Here is a 19,302-nt window from a genome sequence, read left to right as displayed (position 1 = left end):
TTTCGTCAGTTCAAGTTATTTGAACTTTCTAACATTATCGGAAGAAATTGTATTTCAAGTGCCTTGAATTTTTGGACATTTCAGGAAGACAGTATGTTATTATTATTATTATTTTTGTGTGTGTGTGAAATGTAAGGACAAGTCTCATATGAGAGCACCGATTATTTCATCGTAATCAATGTTATGCCACGAGGTTGAGAAATCTTGTTTGATCAGTTTCTACCACTTACGCTAGGAAAGCGAAGAAGGAAGTTTGATTCTTGCCGTGGTATCTTATTTTTGGGCTATTTTGATAAGAATGAGGTTTGTCGTACTCGTAGAATTTTCGAACGAAGACGTGTATATTTTTCAAAGATATCAGCTTAGGTCACCAAAGTAAACGAGTCTCTCAACTGCAAGTTTTTCTAGCAATTTACACTATATATGTGTCAGAAAAATTTGCCATTTGCATAATTCTACTGACCTATGCAAATGAAAAGTGATTATTCTTAAAGAACTATAAGATTCGTTTTAATTTTCAAACCTGTTATTTTAAGTTAAATACTTTTTCTATCAAGAGTCGTTTCATTTCTCTGCCAGAATGTAAATTTGCTTTCCGCGCGATATTTAAATTAGGTAGAAGAAAGCTCTGTACTTAATGTTTTGGAGGATGAAATCAGAGCATAATCTGCCTGCTAGAAGGCCACGTTGCTAACTTTGATTCTCTCTTTATTAAAATTCTGCAGCGTTGAGTTATTCTTTCTATTATGCTTGTTTACTCCGATTTCGGTTAGAGTCAGCTTGCGCGCTACTTATACTGTGAAGCCGTTGGGCTATATTTAAACTTCATTAATTTTGTTTTAGCCTTCGTCTTTCATTTAAGCCAAAAGTGCTGGAATCTGTAAGCGAGAGTTGGTGCCATCTGTTAAACTTTATTTGGTTTAATAAAAGGTTCATTTACACCCTTTTCCTATCTCTGTGGTATTTATATAACAAAGTCACTTGCTGTCGTTTTAGAGTTCTGGTCTAATTGCATGCTTTCTAAGAAGATCAGGTCCTATAGGACATTCGCTCTAGTTCATTTACCGCTCTTATAAGCTCTTATAAGCAATATGTATTCCGAAAGACAAGGGCTTTGAGACTTGGTGAAAGTCTATGGTCCATGGGTGAAGAGTGTTTATACTATGATGTAACAACGAGTGTCAGTACTCAGACATATTCGTTACGCTTAGAAGAACTATGTTTGGAACTATACACCATATTTGCAAGAAAGTGCAATCAATTGCAGCGATAACACAGCCGTAGAGTTATGTCGATTTCTAATAATAAATAATTTTTACTTGACTTCACTCATAACATGCTTTCTCGGCATTATATGTTGAATGACTCATTTGTCTTGTTATCTTTCTTGATCAAATCACTTCGTCACACTAATGTATTTCCTTAATTATTATATTTCTGGTTACTAATTAAATTCCTTGCTTATCATTTTTTTCTGAATTATTCCAGCATAAACCTTAAATGATAATTAAAGTATCTTATATTTTTAAAACATATGCATCTTTCAAGATGATCTCAAACGAACGATGGTAAAAAGAAATCGACAATGAAAAATATAATGTGCGCCATTTCCTTCATAAATACAAGGTCAAAGCCATCAGAAGTGAGGGATGGGAAGCACTTACAGCTAACTGGTGAGCCGCCATGTGTCTTCCAGAAGTTCTTTAAGAAGGAAATATTACCATGATAATTCATATTCTCATTCATCACTAGTAACAGTTCAGTTTCTTGAAAGGAAAGTACTAAAGTGATAGACAGTTCCCAATGTGTTTCTGATCCTGCTATGTGCGACTTTCAACTATTTAATATAAAACAAAATTTATGGGTCTGTAATTTTCATTCCGAAGATGAAACTGACGACGCTATAACAGAATATTTTTAACTGATTCCAAGAAATGGATGCCTTAAAGCATTTTACTTTAGAAAAATTCGTCTAGAAGATACAGTGATATTGGAGGTTATTTATTTTGAACACTCCTGAGAACTGATAGGTTTAACTTGCCATTTATCTGCATCTAAAAACTTTCAGATTAACCGTCGTATAATCCACCTTTCAAAGAAAAAAAATGTAGAAGTAATTATATACAATTTAACCTTGGCTTAAAGATTTTTCATTAAAAATATCGTTAAAAATCGATTATTACTTTAAGACAAATTTAAATACAATACATATAGCAAAATATTAAAGATTTTGTTTCTTTTTACTCATTATTTAACTCTTATATTTGTAGAGAATTCTTAGTAAAATATTAATTTGAAATTTTAATTTTCTTTTTAAACCAATCTTGGGCCTAATAATGGTCGAGTGGATATGACCACCAGAGCACCAGAGAGAGGGTAGTTCAATTTGGGTTTATTAATTAGCCAGGTTTAATTGATTATGATAAAAACCACAAGGGATTGTTACCTTAGGGCAGGTAGGATTGGTTTGGTTTATTTGTTTATCAGAAAAACGCGAGATGGACATTTGCCTAAGGGAACGTATGATTTCTTAGAGAACGTTTTAGAGACACTTGGCTCGTATTCACATTACGCATTCTCAGGGCAGGATGTCTTCGACCAGCTTTGAAATGTTAAAGATAAAGCTGTCTGCAAGGGCTTATTTATAGTTTTACTGCATGCGATGTGAATACTTAGATTATTTACCATGAAAACATCCTTCCTCTTAGGTAATTATCCTCGTAGTACTTTAATTATTTAAAGAAATAAACAAACATAAAGCTATATTGCTGATGTTAAAATCAAAAGAATCAATCAAGAGTATCAAAAGGGTTAAAATAGTAGTCCACTTCAAATTACTTGAAGTATTTGTTGTATACTACATATTATTTAGCATTTGATTTTTCAGAAAATATTTTAATACTCGATTCCTTCTCTTTTTTTTCATTACCAGAATCTAATTTTTCGACGTTTGATCTTCAACTGCATCATTCCGCATTCATCGTATATTTCTTCAATATGTATTGTAGGGCTATTATAATTTTAATTAACCAGTTATTTATAATTTCAGCCTTTAATATCGCTTTTTCGTTTCCGTTTCTTCACCAGAAAGGCTAATCGGTTAGAAAGTATTTAAGTCGAGGGCTTCGGATTATGAGGCTAAGTGTGTTTCTGCCTCTCAGAGCTATGTTGCTAGGTTTCGCCGTCTCTTATAAGCATATAATTCTTCAGCTTTGCGTTATTGTTGCCAACATTTAATTGAGAAAAATTAGATTCGAATTTGACTGTGGTAATACATCGCCATAAGTCGTGATTGATGCTGTCAGGTATAAGAATTGAGTTGATGTTCAAGGCCTGTTTTAATGAAAAGGTGGTTTTAAACTTTTCCAAGCAGCGATAATTGTGTTCTTATTTGACAGTGATAAATCACTCCGAGTCTGTGAGGAGTTTGACACTAGTTTATGCTACCACAAGAACGTCAAGCTCTGCAATGTAAGAAAACAGAGATTTCACTTTACCGGTCGCAGAGTATATCGTAATTTGCATAACTTACAGTTTTGGTACAGTTTGTTTTTGTATTCAGGTTACTACACTTCATTTTCGAAAAGAAAAACATTGAAAGCGCCTTATTAAGAAAAGTTGAGAAGAGCTTTGTTGGAAGAAAATACCTATAACGTTTACGATCTTAAAACATTTACATTTTTGTTAAAGTTAGCCGTTAAATTTAGGGTAACCATAGCTAAATCTGAAATAATGTAACACTGATTTTTTTATTCGGGCAATGTCTAAGATATCCTTTAATTAGGTAACGCAAAATTAATCTTAGATTCTATTTAAAATTATGCATCAAATGGTTTCAGAAAATTCTTTATCTGCTAAAATGGAGCAGTTTTACCAGAAATAGAAAATATCAAAGATCCAACAGTCAAATAAATTGGAAGTGAAATAGTGATTGAAAACTGCGTAGGAAATACCAAATTTTATCATAAAGATACTTGTAAGCACTTAATAATACATAACATTTTAAGTTAGAAATTCAGCAATATCCTTCTGCGTTTACCTTTTGCCTTTACATAATAAATCCCTCTAAACTGTATGATTTTCTATTAACTCATTTTTATATTATATATAGTAATCCTAGAAAATAATTAATACTAAAAAAATCTGAAAGTTTCAGATTTTATATTACGCCCAAAGGGGTGCTTGTTTTAACGTTGTTTGTGTTACCTTTACTTATTGAATATCACGTTCTTCGCACTTAAACCATAAAATTCAATTCAAGAGCAATATAGCAATATCGCAAAATAGTTTTAAACTGAGCATATCTTTAAAATTTCCGAAACGCAGTCTTGCGCGCTAGAGATAAAAATGTTTTAAAAAAAGAATTTTTTTTATTTTCCCAGTACGGTGTTGCCATTGCTTGCTTTGAAATCCTTGAGTTTCTTAATAAAAAACTCATAAATGCTTCACAAAGTATAAATAGATAATAAAACAAATTCCAGATTCCAAATTTGGGCTTCCAGATGCTTATATTCGGGTGAAGACGTAGGTTATTCAAAATTTACTGGCTCTAAGTATCGTTGTTTCATCATAGTGCGAGAAACATACATACATTGATGTAGATTCTTCATTTTTTAATTTCTTTAAATATAATACAGGGCTCTAATATTTGGCGACAACAATTTAAAAAGTAATTCTCCGTTTACAGTGAATCAACGCTTATAAGTGAACAAATTAATAGCCCTTCTGGACAAATTGAGCCTTTGGGCTAATATATAGTTATACTTGAGTAATGTTGCGAATATGTGATTGAAAATGGGAATTTTAAACCTTCCAAACGGAAGAAGACCTTTTAAAAAGAAAAAAATCAAATAATAGGATTTTTCTTTTCATGAGATCTATTGATAAGCCAAGAAAAACATGAATAATATACTATTAAAATATGCTTATAGTAAACTGTTCACTTCCCCATCTTATAGTGATTAATGTAGAAAATGCTTTATTTTTTAGCATTTCGATATGTGTTTCACATTAATGCATGTTTATCCATGCAATATATAGGCTGATTTTATAAGTTTTCATTTAGCTCACTTAAGACTTTTGTCGTTATTTTCGTCGATTTTAATTTACTCTCTGGAATTCTATCAAGCTCAAGTTTTGCACTCATACTCTTTGAGGATGGCAATACAATGTGAGGAAGCAACCTTCCCAAAATTCGATTTCGATCTTTTTAATTTAATATTAAAACGAATGTTTGCACGTATCATTGGTTTATGAACAAACTAAAACTCTTACAATTTTACTTTTTGCACTGTGGTATAGAGCAGAGAACGTCTTTTAAAATAAGGAATTTCTTAATTTAATTTTTGATTTTTAGTAAGTGTTTTTGGCGTATTGTTTGATTTCAAAGACCGCTCGATATTTTCCATCATTAAACGTAATAGAATTATTTGGAGTAAATGAGTGATTATTCGTTGTTAAAAATAGATTTTTAATTTAATAATTTGCTTGATAAGGTGCCAATAATATTAAAAAGATGAAAAGGATTTAAAATAAGATTTATTTAAATCTCTTAAAATAATTAATGTAATAAAAGGAAAAAGTAATATGAATTTAATGGAAATAAGAGATTAGGTAATTCTCCTTATGAAATTTATCTACAGTTTTATATCTCGAATAATGGAAGCCTGGTTGGTTAAACAATGGAATCTATTAATCAAATTGCATTGTCAAAGTATAGCCCATTATTCTTACAAATTTCTCAATGGTTCCTCATGGTTTTCTTATTCCTGGTATAAAATCATGTATAAATGTTTTAAAGCGCATAACTTAATCGTGTGATCCTATAAAGTGTTTTGTAAATAGTGAACTATTCCCCTTATAAATTAATTAATTTTTTTACAAGTTTTAAAAAGCTTACTTTATAAAAACTTTTATTATTCTTTTTATTATATTTACCCTATGTTTATCAACATGTATAACGCGTAGAAACGGATCGTAGAGAAGTTTCGATGGATCAATATCTATCGGAGATTGCCGATGGCCTTTGCTGCAAAGATTCCACTCTGGATTGAGAAGACCCCAGAAATCAGGACCTGAAAATAGAAGGAAACAGATGGAAGTATTTTATTTTCACCAAATAGTATAAAGTAAAATATAAAAAGTAATCGCCGATAAAAACAGCACGTGACATTCTTTACCTACTCTTAATTCGAAATTAAAACAATATCTATTGTACACATCTATATTCTCTAATTTATTAGATAATAATGTATTATAAGACTATGATGTACATATAACGCATAAATTTAAATATGTAATATTAGGTATATGGTAAACCATTTTAGGTTAGGTCTCAGAAATTAAAATTTCCTATTTTAATTAAATTGTATTTTAAATTAATATATTATGTTAATTAAAAAGTCTTCTATTTAATAGAAAATAAAAATGGGGATAAAATATAAAAATGAAACTTATTGGATGAAATATAAAAATGAAACTTGTTTTTCACTGCGTAACTAAACTGAAATTATTCGATGACTTTATTTACATTAATTATTTATTATATATTCTAGCGGAGAAAATATATTTTTTTTCAGAATTCGTAGACATTTTTTAAATGTTTGATAAATAATAGAATAGATGAAAGGAAGAATTAAGTCTAAAATATTTTTTGATACCACAGAAACTGTCATTAGAATATAAGTGTTAAAATGGAAGTTTCCATAATTCATATGTCAAAAATTTAACAATTCAATACGTTTTGAACATACGTATTGAATTTTTATTTTTAATTCAGTGTCAATAAACTTCCTTCAGGCTATAATAATGATTACTGAAAATAATTTTGATTTCTCCCAAACGGAAAGTAATTAGTTTACATGTATTTACTATATTTAATAAATTTCTGTTAAAATTATAAATTAAGATTTCTGATGCATTTCAAGCAAAAAAGAACAATTTATTCGCTTCTAGGTCTCCCAGCTGCATGTACTGAACTCTATTTCCTGAATAATATTTTTAAAATTTTCAATTGACTGCTAGATACTGTCCTACTGGAATACGATCATCATATTCGAAAGTATTTCAACCGCTAGAAATAAACAGTTTCACTTCAGATATCATCTAATGGTGTCAGCCGACCGAAATATGCAGCAAAATACAACAAAATCCACACTTCTTCCATAAGACTACTAGCGTTCCACTACTGTGCGTGGTGGTCTGTTTATTCTAAGCAGCAAAATGCAGACCATACTAAGGAAGGTTATTTTTTACATCTCGCTTTTTGTTCAGTTTCCGGTCTCTTGATACCTTTGGAAGACTAATTAATCCATAATAACTTGTCAATCAGCCCTTACCAACTATTCCATTCAGTTTTTCCCTCGGTTTCAGAGTTACGTGAGTCTATAGCAGACTGCTAGTCCACCATAGACTAGTCCGCTATAATCTTAGTCTATAATACATTGTATTGTAAAAACGTTGTCGTAATTCTTGTGTAGGTACACATTTATCACTGCTGTGCGGGCTTTACAAAGTCTGACTTGCCGGAAGTGTTAGAATTGTTGCCCCGTTATAGAATGATAGGAAAGTTTTCCAAGTCTGAAGGCGCATTTCGTTAAACATGAATTGTTACTATGTTCTTGGAGAGTGGATATACCATTTTATTAACCTGCGATGTACTAGCATGATTGCATGATATCTGCTATGCAGGATTGGTTGCGGTTAGTTGACACTTCTGTCGGAAGGCTGTCAAAGTACCGCTATTCTTAGTTAATAGATATTTTGCTTTGCAGATTTGTTATTTCTTACATATAAAATCGTATTATATATTTGAGATATAATACATAATATCTTATTTACAAGATAAAAGTGAAAAATTGCTATACTGAAAATTTTCCATATGCATCTTTTTAATAACTCATTTATTTTAAGTAAGATGAAAGATTGCAATGATGAAATTTTCCATATACGTCTTTTTAACTCAATTTCATTAACTTTCGTGCGGTCTTCCTTCAATTCTATGTAGAGTTTCTTGACATACGCGTTATACCTGCGGTAAAAAATGTACCGTTTGAAAAGTATCCTGAGAAAATACTATAATTCATTCTGGCAGAGTAGCGGAGCAAGTAAACGTGGTCTTTGAGGGATATTCAGAGCAGAAATCGAAATGTATTAGAATATGGGATCTGGATGGTCAAGAGCACAACATTCTGTCATTCTGAAAATTAGACTGATCCAACGATAAAACCGGGACTAGGACTTTCAGCAGTCACCGTTTCTCCATTGCTCTTTCGCCATCGCTTTCGACAGGACGAAAGTAGCTGAATCGCCATAGGCTATTTTACCGTCAAGTAAAAATAAAATACGTAATAAAGGTCGCATGTACTATATATAAATACTTGTTTACAAATATGGGATATAAAGAATTGCACAGAGTTAATCAGGAAACTATGCCAATATCAAATACAACAAAATTGTCCCATTTCATAATTATGGGCTAAATCTCTGATATATTTTGCTATATTTTCGTTTCTAAAATGTTTTATTAATATCAAAATTCTTTCATCAACTATTCTATACTTTTTGAATTTTAAGGGGGAACGATAACCAGACACAAGTTGTTCGTAAAGCATATCTCTTCACCTTTGAACTCTCTTTTTTATACCTTCAATGAATTTAAAAATATAATTCCAACTGCAATATTCTGTGGGCTGTCCCTGCATTTTATTCGTTCTAGCCATTCAACAGCCTCTGATTATTGGTTACATAATTCATGAGGCTAAAGTGGTGGGCATCTCCCATTGCATCACCTGTTCAAGCCTCCAACATAATTACTTTGAAACCTGTCAAGAAATAGCTGCACAGGTAAATTTTCAACGACAATGTCAAAATCCTCATCCAAATTTTGAATAGGTCAAAACGCCAAACCATTCTTGCCTGTAACACTGATTGGAGATCATTATTATAATCCCTAATAAAACCCATTGCGCCCAAATGCTTTTTAATATTTTCCATTTATCTTGGCATTTAGGAAGCACTTATTGATAGCGGTGAAAGCTGTTTGTTCAGAATTACAGTGAATTATGCGAACCACAGTGAAAGGTTTCTTTGTCCCGAGCTAACACTCCACTGTTGGAGGGAAACGAATAACATTCCACTGTTGGAGGGAAATGAAAGAAAATTTACGAAATACTGTTGTTATTACAGTAGTCAATAGTACTAATATCGAACTAATATCGAAAGTCTTCGTACAAGCCCCAATGACTATTCCCGAAGCATGAGGATTACGGAGCAGAATTTCTCCTGCTGATATTTTGAACTGAGCCATCGTTTTGAAACATGGGTTATCTGACCTATTTTTCGGTCACCATGTTATAAGAATTAGTGACCTAATATTTTTACTATACTCTATTACACTATTACATGCATACAATACACCTAATTATCACAATGAGAAAACCTTCCAAATAAACACATTATCGGGAAAAATCATTAGTTTATGTAATATTTCAGTAATTCTAGAAGATGTGTTTAATTATAAAAGCTTTTTATTTCTTCTTAAGGTAAAAGATACACAATAAGTAAACAAAGTAGATGTAATCTATACGTAAGATATAACAAAATACGATGGCTACTCTAAGAAATGATTGGCAACCTCAAAATTGACTATTGTAGATTTTATATTCTCCTCCTAAGTTCGTCTGTTCTTCCAAATTCGAGATCTTTCCGTGTTACATAACATGTGCTTGAAAAAGGGTAGGCAAAGTTGAGAAGAAGTGACGTAATTGCTGGCAATGCAGTATTTGTACTAAGTAGGTGCAGAAGTACAGCTAAGTGGTTAATTTTAGGTTTTAGTTCCCTTTTTTAAGCAGCGTTATATAACATGGAAACATCTCTTAATTTGGGAGAACACAAAATCTAGATTAGTTAATTTTGAGGTTACTAATCATTTCTTTGAGTAGCCATTGTTTTATTATATCTTATATATATATGTATATATGTATCTTATATATATATGTATGCATGTAAAGAAAAATATATTTTGACGGCGAAGTTGCGACGACGAAACGGCTGCGATGAATAATCTCGTTCCCGTAAAAGCTGCTTAGCATTACCGAACATTAAGGAACACAGAAGCATAATCTTTCGTTTCTCTATAAAGCTCTATATGACATACTTACGTAGTTCAGCATAAAAGCCGTAAAATGCAGAGTGATTTAAGAAATTTAAGCGATAATGTTTTTTAAAAAGAACTTTAAATGAATAAAAATGGACGCACTAAATTTTTACGTCTTAGTCGTAATGATTATTAATATGTCTAAATTTTTTGTTTATTTAAAAATAGTATCCTTAAGAAAAAGAATTTAACTTTATATATTTTTTTATTTTTAGTATAGATTTTTTTTTTACTTTTAACTATTCTAAAACATATTTTGTTTTGCATGTAACCCGTCCATTCATTTTGTTTCATTGTTGTATTATGTTTTTTATTTCATTTCATTTAATGTTTTTTTCATTGTAATAAAGACAAAGGCAAAAAAATAGCGCAGCAGAGTATTCTAAGGAAAAAATTTGTTCTATACTTTCCAAAGCATTTAATTTTTATAGAAATAAAAATGATAGATCTACTTTTACCTCCGAGTAGAGAACATGTATTTTTACCTGGATAACTGCATGCAATTGTAACTCTAAACCCGGATATAGTGTTTAACACGAAAATAAAAAAGTTAGGAATTCTAAATACAAACAAAACAGAGGAGAAATTTTGTATACAAGTGAAATACATAAAATTACATAACCGAAAAAACCATACAATTAATATCTGATTCAATGGATGAGGTTCTCACACTTGAAATTTCACTTTATTTGTATTATAAGATATACCATTTTACCTTTTCATGATGTATTTTTATTGGGCAATGTTAATCAAGCATATAAAAAATTCAAGAACAATCTCGCCTACATAAAAATAAAGGTGTTTTAAATAACGGTTAAAAATTTGTAAGTAATCTCAGATTAGGTTCTACAAGTCAATTATTTCTTTTTTCAAAACTTTTTTGGGATCACCAGAAAAAAGTACTATTAGTGTAATAAACATTGGGTTAAATTAATGCTAGACTTAATTTTTTATCCCTAGACTCAGTTTTTTAAAACTATAATCTCCCGAAACGCTTAAGGATATTTCACTATAATATACCGTTTCAGAGACTGGATTAGAAGATTTTATTTTAAACTGTAGGCAGTATTTTCTTTAACGTCTTTTTTCTTATTGTTTGTCATCATCGGCTTTTAGCTTTTGTAATATGCATTTGAACAGGCCATTCTTTTACATAAATTAATTAATTAAAGTTTGCAAGGAATTACTGCTCTTTTTCTGCATACTTTCGAAATGTTCATAATCAGCACCTCTAGCTGTAACCTGTTGCTTTAAAATAGGCGGCCCGTCAAGGTCATTTTACCTTCTAGATCACTTCGTAAGTATGGCAATGACTGCAGATATTCGAATAGTCTAATTTAATATAAAGTGTCCTAATTATGTCTGTACGATGATGACGATACACATGAACGTCGTAAGTGAAGGGAGGGTTGGTATGACGTTGAAATGCCTATTTTAACGTCGCAAATCACACAAATGGGAAAATGATATTTCGAAATCTGGCTAGGGTGCGGTTTCGTGACTTCAGAATACCTAACGGTCTCTACGAGTTAATGTAGAAAGAATGACTAAACTTGTAGTAAGAATAATTAACCCTAAATTTAAAGTAAAAACTTGAAAGTGATTTTTCGCCACCCGCCCGTTTAACTTGTAATCATGGAAACAACAACTTCGGAAAAAAGGAGATTAACTAAATTTTTTTACACTCTTCATAATGAAGGCTGACCTTGAAGTGCAGTCTCAGATGACGTGGAGAAAAAGATGCTGTGCGGTGTCCTGGGAACGGCACATAAGTGCGTATTTTACAGTAACAGCCTATCATAACAGGAATCCAAAAATTGTTATCTAGTCGTTTTTAATAAACAGAGTATAAATCATTAACTATTTATCAGTGGTTTGCAAATGCATTGTATGAGTTTTCGCAAACTTAGAGCTAAAATATTTAGTTTCGACAAACAATAGCTAAAATGTTAATCGCGGCGACCTTAGGTTTTTTGGTTACTTTCGAAATCAGATACTGCAAGGCTTTTAATAATTAGCTAATTATTAGCTTATTGTCCTTCTTATTTCATTTTAGACGTGTAAAAATGGAAGGCTAATGAAATAAAAAATATGAATATGAATAAGTATATGAAATAATGAAATAAGTATATATATGAAATATGAAATGAATATGAAATAAGTATATGAAAATAAGAATTATTTTACGCAATCGTTTTGATGATTTGATTAAAGAAAAATTTATTTCATTGTGATGTCTGTAATCCAGCGTTTCGAGCTGGATATTATAAATCCAGCTCGTATCGTTGTTGACACTATTGTGTAGGCATCCAAATGTTACAAACAGCTTAGAGGATTTTAGGCTTTGAATCTGAAAGTTTAGATTTTGTCGGATTTAAAATTAAACTCGTTCAGTTCAATTAAAATCGGCTGCGTTTTCCATTCTGTAATTACCATCGTGGTTGCAATGAATTTAGCTTGTGTAATTTTAAAATGTATATGATTATATTCATTAAACCTAATTTCGCATTTAATCAAATACCTATCGATTAAAGCACTAAAATGCGTTATGTATAGAGAATTTTTGCATTCCCTCATATGTAATTTGGTTGTGGAGCTCGCGAATTTGATAAATGGAAGACCCAAGGCCAAATCCAAGCAAGAGCGTAGCTGAAGCTCCCCTTTCTTCGAAAGTTTCCAATGCCTAAGGGATCATTTCATTTGTGCAAGAATTAAACGTTTGCTGAGAAGTAACTCGTTACCATCGAGATTTGATCAACTAAGCCTTGTGCAATTTTTAAATCATTCTAGTGTGCAAGAATTAAGGAGTATTTTTACCTTATAATGCGTAATTTTATGGCGTAAGTGGTTAGCACGTCTAGTTAGGAAGTGGGAGTTCAAATCCTCTCCTGGCTAAAAATATGAATCACTACAATTAATAATATTTATCCTAATCAAACATTCTGAAATATTTCGTTTTACCAAACGCATTTCATCTCACAAAGACAATTTCCTGGTAATAATGTATCAGTGTCTCTAGACATAATGCGCATTAACTTGCACACTTCATCTAACAAAATGAAAGACTCACTTACAAGAAAATGACTGCGAAGAAACTCAAGTAATTGAATTCTGGAAAGAAAAAGAAGTGATGATTATCAATTCCTTGTGCTGTTGTTTGTTTTGCTATCTTTAACGTTAGAAATGCTTTCTTTAGTTGAAATTTGCATTTTTATTTTTATGTTACGTTACATTATATTACATTATTTGACCACAGTCCACTTCCTTAATCAACCACATAGCATGGAAAATTGTACTTTTAGGTGAATCGCTGCGTTGTATGCAACATAATACAAACAATTTATCTTTCATGTTATAAATTGTATGATTTTGAAGAAAAGGTTATGGTTTCGAAAACAGTACTTTCGGTGAGGATTTAGAGATAAAATACAAATTAGTAGATTTGCACAGGGCCACAAGTTTGTACTGAGATAAATATGTGTTATTACAATTTAATTACGTTATTTTATGCTTAGGAAATAAATTATTAAGAAAAATGAAGATTTCTAAAAACTCTTATATTTGAAAATTTTAGAACGATATAATTTGCTACTTTAGATAACGGAGGATTCACCGCTTCCTCAAATCATGTCAAAAATAACCACTGCTATCCTGATTGAAAGATATGTCAATATGAAATGCTATTGTAAATTCCAGAACAGGAATTTAAAATTTATGGGCAATGTAAAAGAAAGCATTTCAATATTTTCTAGCAATACAACAATGAAAACCATATTTCAATCTTTATGGGAGAAACATAATTCCGTCAAGAAATTTATATAAAGAAATAAAGTATTTTCTATATATCTTCGAATCCATTATATTGATGCTTTAATGCTCAAAGAGAAGGTATTACATTAAATCAAAAGAATAGGTTATTCCTTTTTGTTTTAGTTATTTCCGTGTTACATTGTATTTCAAAGAATCATTTATACATTGTTTTCTTTATCTCTTTCTTGCAGATATCTATCTTAACATTCTAGAAATTCAATTAGTTTGAGACCACGTTCGGTATATCTCTAAGGATAAAAACATGGGACATAAAAATGAAATATTACTATCTGACTGGAATATAAGTTTCATTTTTCATTATTCAGCTACATCCTTTGTTGTTAAAAAAACACCCTTTGTTGTTATGATTCAAAGCTATATGTTTTATATATTTGTATAAATGGGAAGATTATGCATATATCACTTACATACAAATAAAATACGTTAATAGAATATATTGAAAGATGACAAAAGTTAAATTATATTGTGATATTTTCAAATGCAGAAAAGGATTTGGTATATGTTTCAGTATCTAATGCAACGTCCATCGAGATACTATCAGAGTTCCGCGAGGCTTCAGACTCCATCTGTCGAGTATAGCCAAGTATACCATGAAGGTTATACCTGTGTGATATACTTGACTTGAATCCACTGCATCCAGCAGCCGAGGAAAATTATCCTTTTCTATCTACTGAAAATAACGAAAAGTATAAAATCCATGACTTGTTAACCTTTTCGTCGTCCGTAACGCGTCTAGCGCGTTCAAGTGAAACTTCCGCTGAGCGGCCAAGCGTTCTTTTACATTTTAAAACTTTAAAACGCTTTCTAAATGTTTATTTGTTTGAGATTTTATATTTGTTTGTTCTAATACCTCCTAGAGGGTAGCAATAATCAGAAATTCTATTTCTAATTGAATTTCCTCCGGGTTTTATGAATATTTGCGCCATCTTCTTTATATATATAAGCGGCTAAAGTGTGTGTCACCGATAGTTTATTGTTGCCACTCCGAAAAATGAGCGCGGAAATTAACGTTTCCGCAGTTTTTAATTAAGATCTCTGCCGATTAAAGTCGTACGACGATGAGAACGGAATCAATGGATTCGGAGAATCTTTTGGAATTCGAGGATACGCGTCTCGAATTTCAACTCGGCGCCGTTCCGTAGATATTCGAGAAAAAAGAATTTTGCAAGTAGCCAAATCCTTGTAGTAGGGAAAACCCAAGAAAGAAAGTGGAAAAATGTAGGGGAAACGTTAGGGAAAATTAGTTTTTAACTAATATCCCGGCTAATTAAAGTCCCAAGAAGTCGCGAATGGTCAAAATGGCGTGCCACGGACCTGCGGAATCCAACGTGTGCTTCGCTAAGCCCGGGAGCCAGCTGTTTCAGAGGAGATGATGTTACGTCCCTGCATATATATATGCGGCTTAAGTGTCTGTTTGTCGCCGATAGTTTATTGATTGCTTGCGTAACTGTACTAGCCAATGGGTTGAAGTTGCCACGGCACAGGGTTGCCGTTTCAATTGAGACGTAGACAGTTTCCTGTAAAACTTGCCTTTGCTATGACCATCCATAAATCTCAGGGCTAAACGCTTAAGCGTGTTGGCATTTTTTTACCTGAGCCCGCATTTGGACACGGTCAACTTTATATTGCCTGTTCAAGAGTTCGTGAAAGAACGGACGTAAAATTAAAAATAAGGGATGGTCCTCTGCAAGGCGAGCTTAAAAATGATGAAAGATCTACACAAGAAATGTTGTGTGCAAAGAGATCTGTGACATTTGAAATAACATTTCATTATTTAAATCACCTTTATTGACTGAGCTAGCGGTGGCTCTTAAGAAATGTACCGCCAGTGGTTTCATTCATTGCACTCTACTTTAAGCAATTAAGCAAGTAGAAGGGGGAAACTCCGGGGGCAGTAAGTAAAGGGGCATCCTCGCCGCCTGCCCTGGGTAATTCAGTTTAAATTAGCATACACCCTTGCACAAATCATTTTAATTACAATTTATAATATGTAGAACAGCGGTCATTTCGTATGACCGCCAGGCTTTCTACATAAGACAGTGAGAGATGCCTTCAACGTCTACTCAGCAGAAAAGAGAAAAAAATAAGGTTGTGAATTGGAAAGACAAGAAGGATATACGTTTGATGAGTACAGTCCATAATAACTCGATGATTAATGTTGAAGCATGGAAAGAACTGTAAAAAAACAATAATTGTAAAAGATTACAACAACAAAATGGGAGGTGTGGACCGGCTGAATCAGATGTTATCAAATTATCCTGCTGTTAGAAAAAAGCAGGGATATTATTACTTTTCCATTAAGCTGTATTTCCTTATCATTTTACTTAATATTCATTTACATTCATCCACTACGAAAATTATGTATGGAAAGTTATGATGTACAGAGAAAACAACATTAGACGCAACGAAAAACAGAGGGCAGCTGGGAAGAAAATTTCGTGGACAGGAGAGGACGGCGAAAGGGTTAAAATTATCCTGGCAGCCACACTCGCTCAATTAATTTCGGATGCAATATGCATTTGAAGAGAATATATTAATAATACCATATACTGGCAATAAAGTAACATTTTATTATTAATCAAAGGATTATGGTAATATGCATATAACTAATAAAAGCGTGAAACGTGAGATAATTACAAAGCTTAAAAGAAGAAAATCCAATATCATAAATGCTTCTAAAAGCGATTACACATCCCTTAAGGTTTCTGATTTTCATCTCAAGTCAAAAGCTGAAAGCTTACTATAATATTAACAGAACTAACTTGTTTAGTGTATTAATGATTGTGATCTATGTCTATGTGTAGCATTTATAAAATGTATTTCGATTATACAAGTAACTCTTCCGAAATGGTCTTTTAAGAGACATAAGAGGCTGGACATTTTAAGAGATATAAGAAACCATAAAAACGGCTCTTTTTAAGAGACATAATTCATGAGGTCCCGGAACATAATCCATTAATAAGGTTTCTTATATTTCCGAATTACGTTTGCCAAGAGTTAGAAGTACTTTTGCGGCGTTTCGATTCTTAACTTAAAAAATAATAATAATAAAACAGAATCTGAAATTGTTCATATTTTGTATTACGCACAGGCAGACATTTTTTTTTTTATTTACAGACACATACACGTTTCGAGAACATTTGGTCTGACGCCACTTTGGGCTGAATATATTTAAAAACATTAATTATATCTCTAGAATTTTCGATAGACAGTCCCGCGCGCTTGAGATAAAAGCTTCATTCGCGACACTGTTGCCATTGCTCGCTTTCAAATCGTCGAGCTTTTTAATCGTAAATTCGTTAAAGGTTTACAAAATATGAACTAGGTAATAAAACAAATTCCAAATTTGGGTTTTCAGGTACTCATATTCGGATGGAGGTCTATGTTATTCAAAATGTGATGGCTATAGATACTGTTGTTTCGTCACAGTGCTATAAACAAACATACGTTCATGCATGCAGATTCTTTATTATTCAATTTTTTAAATATAATACAAGGTGACAATATTTGGTGTCAAGAATTGAAACATGGTTCAGACGTTATAGTGATTCAACGCAAAATCTCGAAACTAATAGTCCTTCTTGGCTAACGCCATTTGGGCTAAAAAAATTCTCAAAATTCTGCGCATCTCATGATCTGATCTTGAGATGCTTATACTAACGTCTGTAGAGGCATCAGGTATTTTTTGGAAGCAGAATTGAAAAATTAGCAACCGCCTTCGCCGTAAATCGAACCACGGACCTCTGGAATACCGGCCCAGTGTGCAGAACCGCTACATCACGAAGGCACGCTGCGAAAGTGGGAGAAATACCTTATACGTCTTTACAAGCATCCTTATATCTAGTGTTGCTTACTTAAACTAAAATTTGCGAGCACAGACACTTATTTATACTCGTACGGATTACACTCATGTCCATAAGTTAACAATAATGCTAGTTCTGGAAAATAAATGTTCAAGACCAAAACAAATGTGACGTATTCATAAAGCTATTTACTAAACAAAAGATAAAGAACAAAAAGATAGTACATATATGATATCATTCATAAAAAACTCCGATTATTGCTGCCGGGAGCAATTGCAAAAAATATCTCCCTTACAAAAATTTAACATCACATGGTTAGTAAGATGGTACATTGTATGTCTTCCAGACGATGAAATACAGTCCGTACAATTCCTAGCCATGCTGAGTGTAACATTATCGAGCTGATCTTGGGGAAGATTACTCCACTCATCAAGTAGTGCTCTCTGAAGTTCCTGTACACATGTAACAGCTGCTTGACGGAATGAATTCGTTGTCCAAGCATGTCCCAGACATGTTCTATTGGATTATAGTTAGGTGAGAATCCCGGCTATTTTATACGGGTTATAGCTTCAGTTTGAAGGCATTCCTTTGCAATGTTTGCAGGGAGAGGACGGGATATGTCATCTATGAACACAAATCCTGCGCCTACGGCACCCCTAAAAACGTACTTGTTGTTCCCGATAAATTTAGCCTGATAGGGTCCCGATTTGAACATGCAGATTTGTTCTGGACTCCAGTATAATTCCAACACACATGAGCAATCGTGCATCACCGTAACGGTGTCGTTCAATGACGCTGTCTTGGTGGCAGAGGGTACCTGTAGTTCTCCATATGAAAGTCCGACGTGAATCAGACTACAAGCTAAACCTAGACTGGTTAGAAAACACCACACAAGCACACTGTGATGATGATATCCACATTGCATGTTCTCTAACCCTAGGCTAAGAGCTAGCAACAGTGAATTGCCGTGAGCGGAACGATGTCCGACGAAAACAATGCGGACGAAAACATCGCGGAGAAAACAACGCAAGGCGACGACGTGGTGGTACAAAATATCGCGGGAGGAAAGAAATCAAAGAGAAAACATCGCAGTTCTAAAAAATCGAGATATAAAATATCATCGTCGAAAATAAAGCGGTTAAAAAACTTCGCAGTTTAAAAACATCGTCGGCAAAAAATAAAGTAAAAAATAAAGTATCTACAAATCATCGCATGACGACAACATTGCACACATGAGTTTGCGTTTTTCAGGTTTAAAAAGTTGTAAATGTATTTTTGAATAATTATGTGGGAGATCAAGAAGGAAAGAGGGATAATTTTACTTTTATAGTTCATATTTTTTAATGAAGTAATAAATTTTGTTGGAAAAGTAGGTATAAAACTTAAGCATTTAAAAATTAAAAATGGGTAAAAATTAAAAAAGCGCTATAACTTCCATTAATTTTTATTAATGGAACTTACAGCGCTTAACAGAATTTTAAATTTGCATAGTTAATTAACAAAGGACATTAA

At 32.4% G+C, this 19,302-nt stretch overlaps 1 protein-coding gene across 1 annotated transcript in view; it reads right to left on the bottom strand.

The window, feature by feature from the left end:
* LOC118186526 (carbonic anhydrase-related protein 10-like) overlaps window positions 1-19,302 on the bottom strand; it is an 850,161-nt gene that overhangs the window by 282,791 nt on the left and 548,068 nt on the right. Inside the window, exon 3 of the mRNA XM_085820883.1 lies at window positions 5,938-6,074. Within this exon, the coding sequence (XP_085677009.1) occupies window positions 5,938-6,074 (137 nt within the window). The remainder of the gene's footprint in view (window positions 1-5,937; window positions 6,075-19,302) is intronic.

The sequence above is a fragment of the Stegodyphus dumicola genome, chromosome 7 (assembly GCF_044657685.1).
Source record: "Stegodyphus dumicola isolate Sdum_Otavi_A_Nest chromosome 7, ASM4465768v1".
Classification (NCBI taxonomy): domain Eukaryota; kingdom Metazoa; phylum Arthropoda; class Arachnida; order Araneae; family Eresidae; genus Stegodyphus; species Stegodyphus dumicola.
The sequence above is the reverse complement of the archived record's forward strand: the minus strand, read 5'-3'. Positions and strand labels throughout refer to the sequence as shown.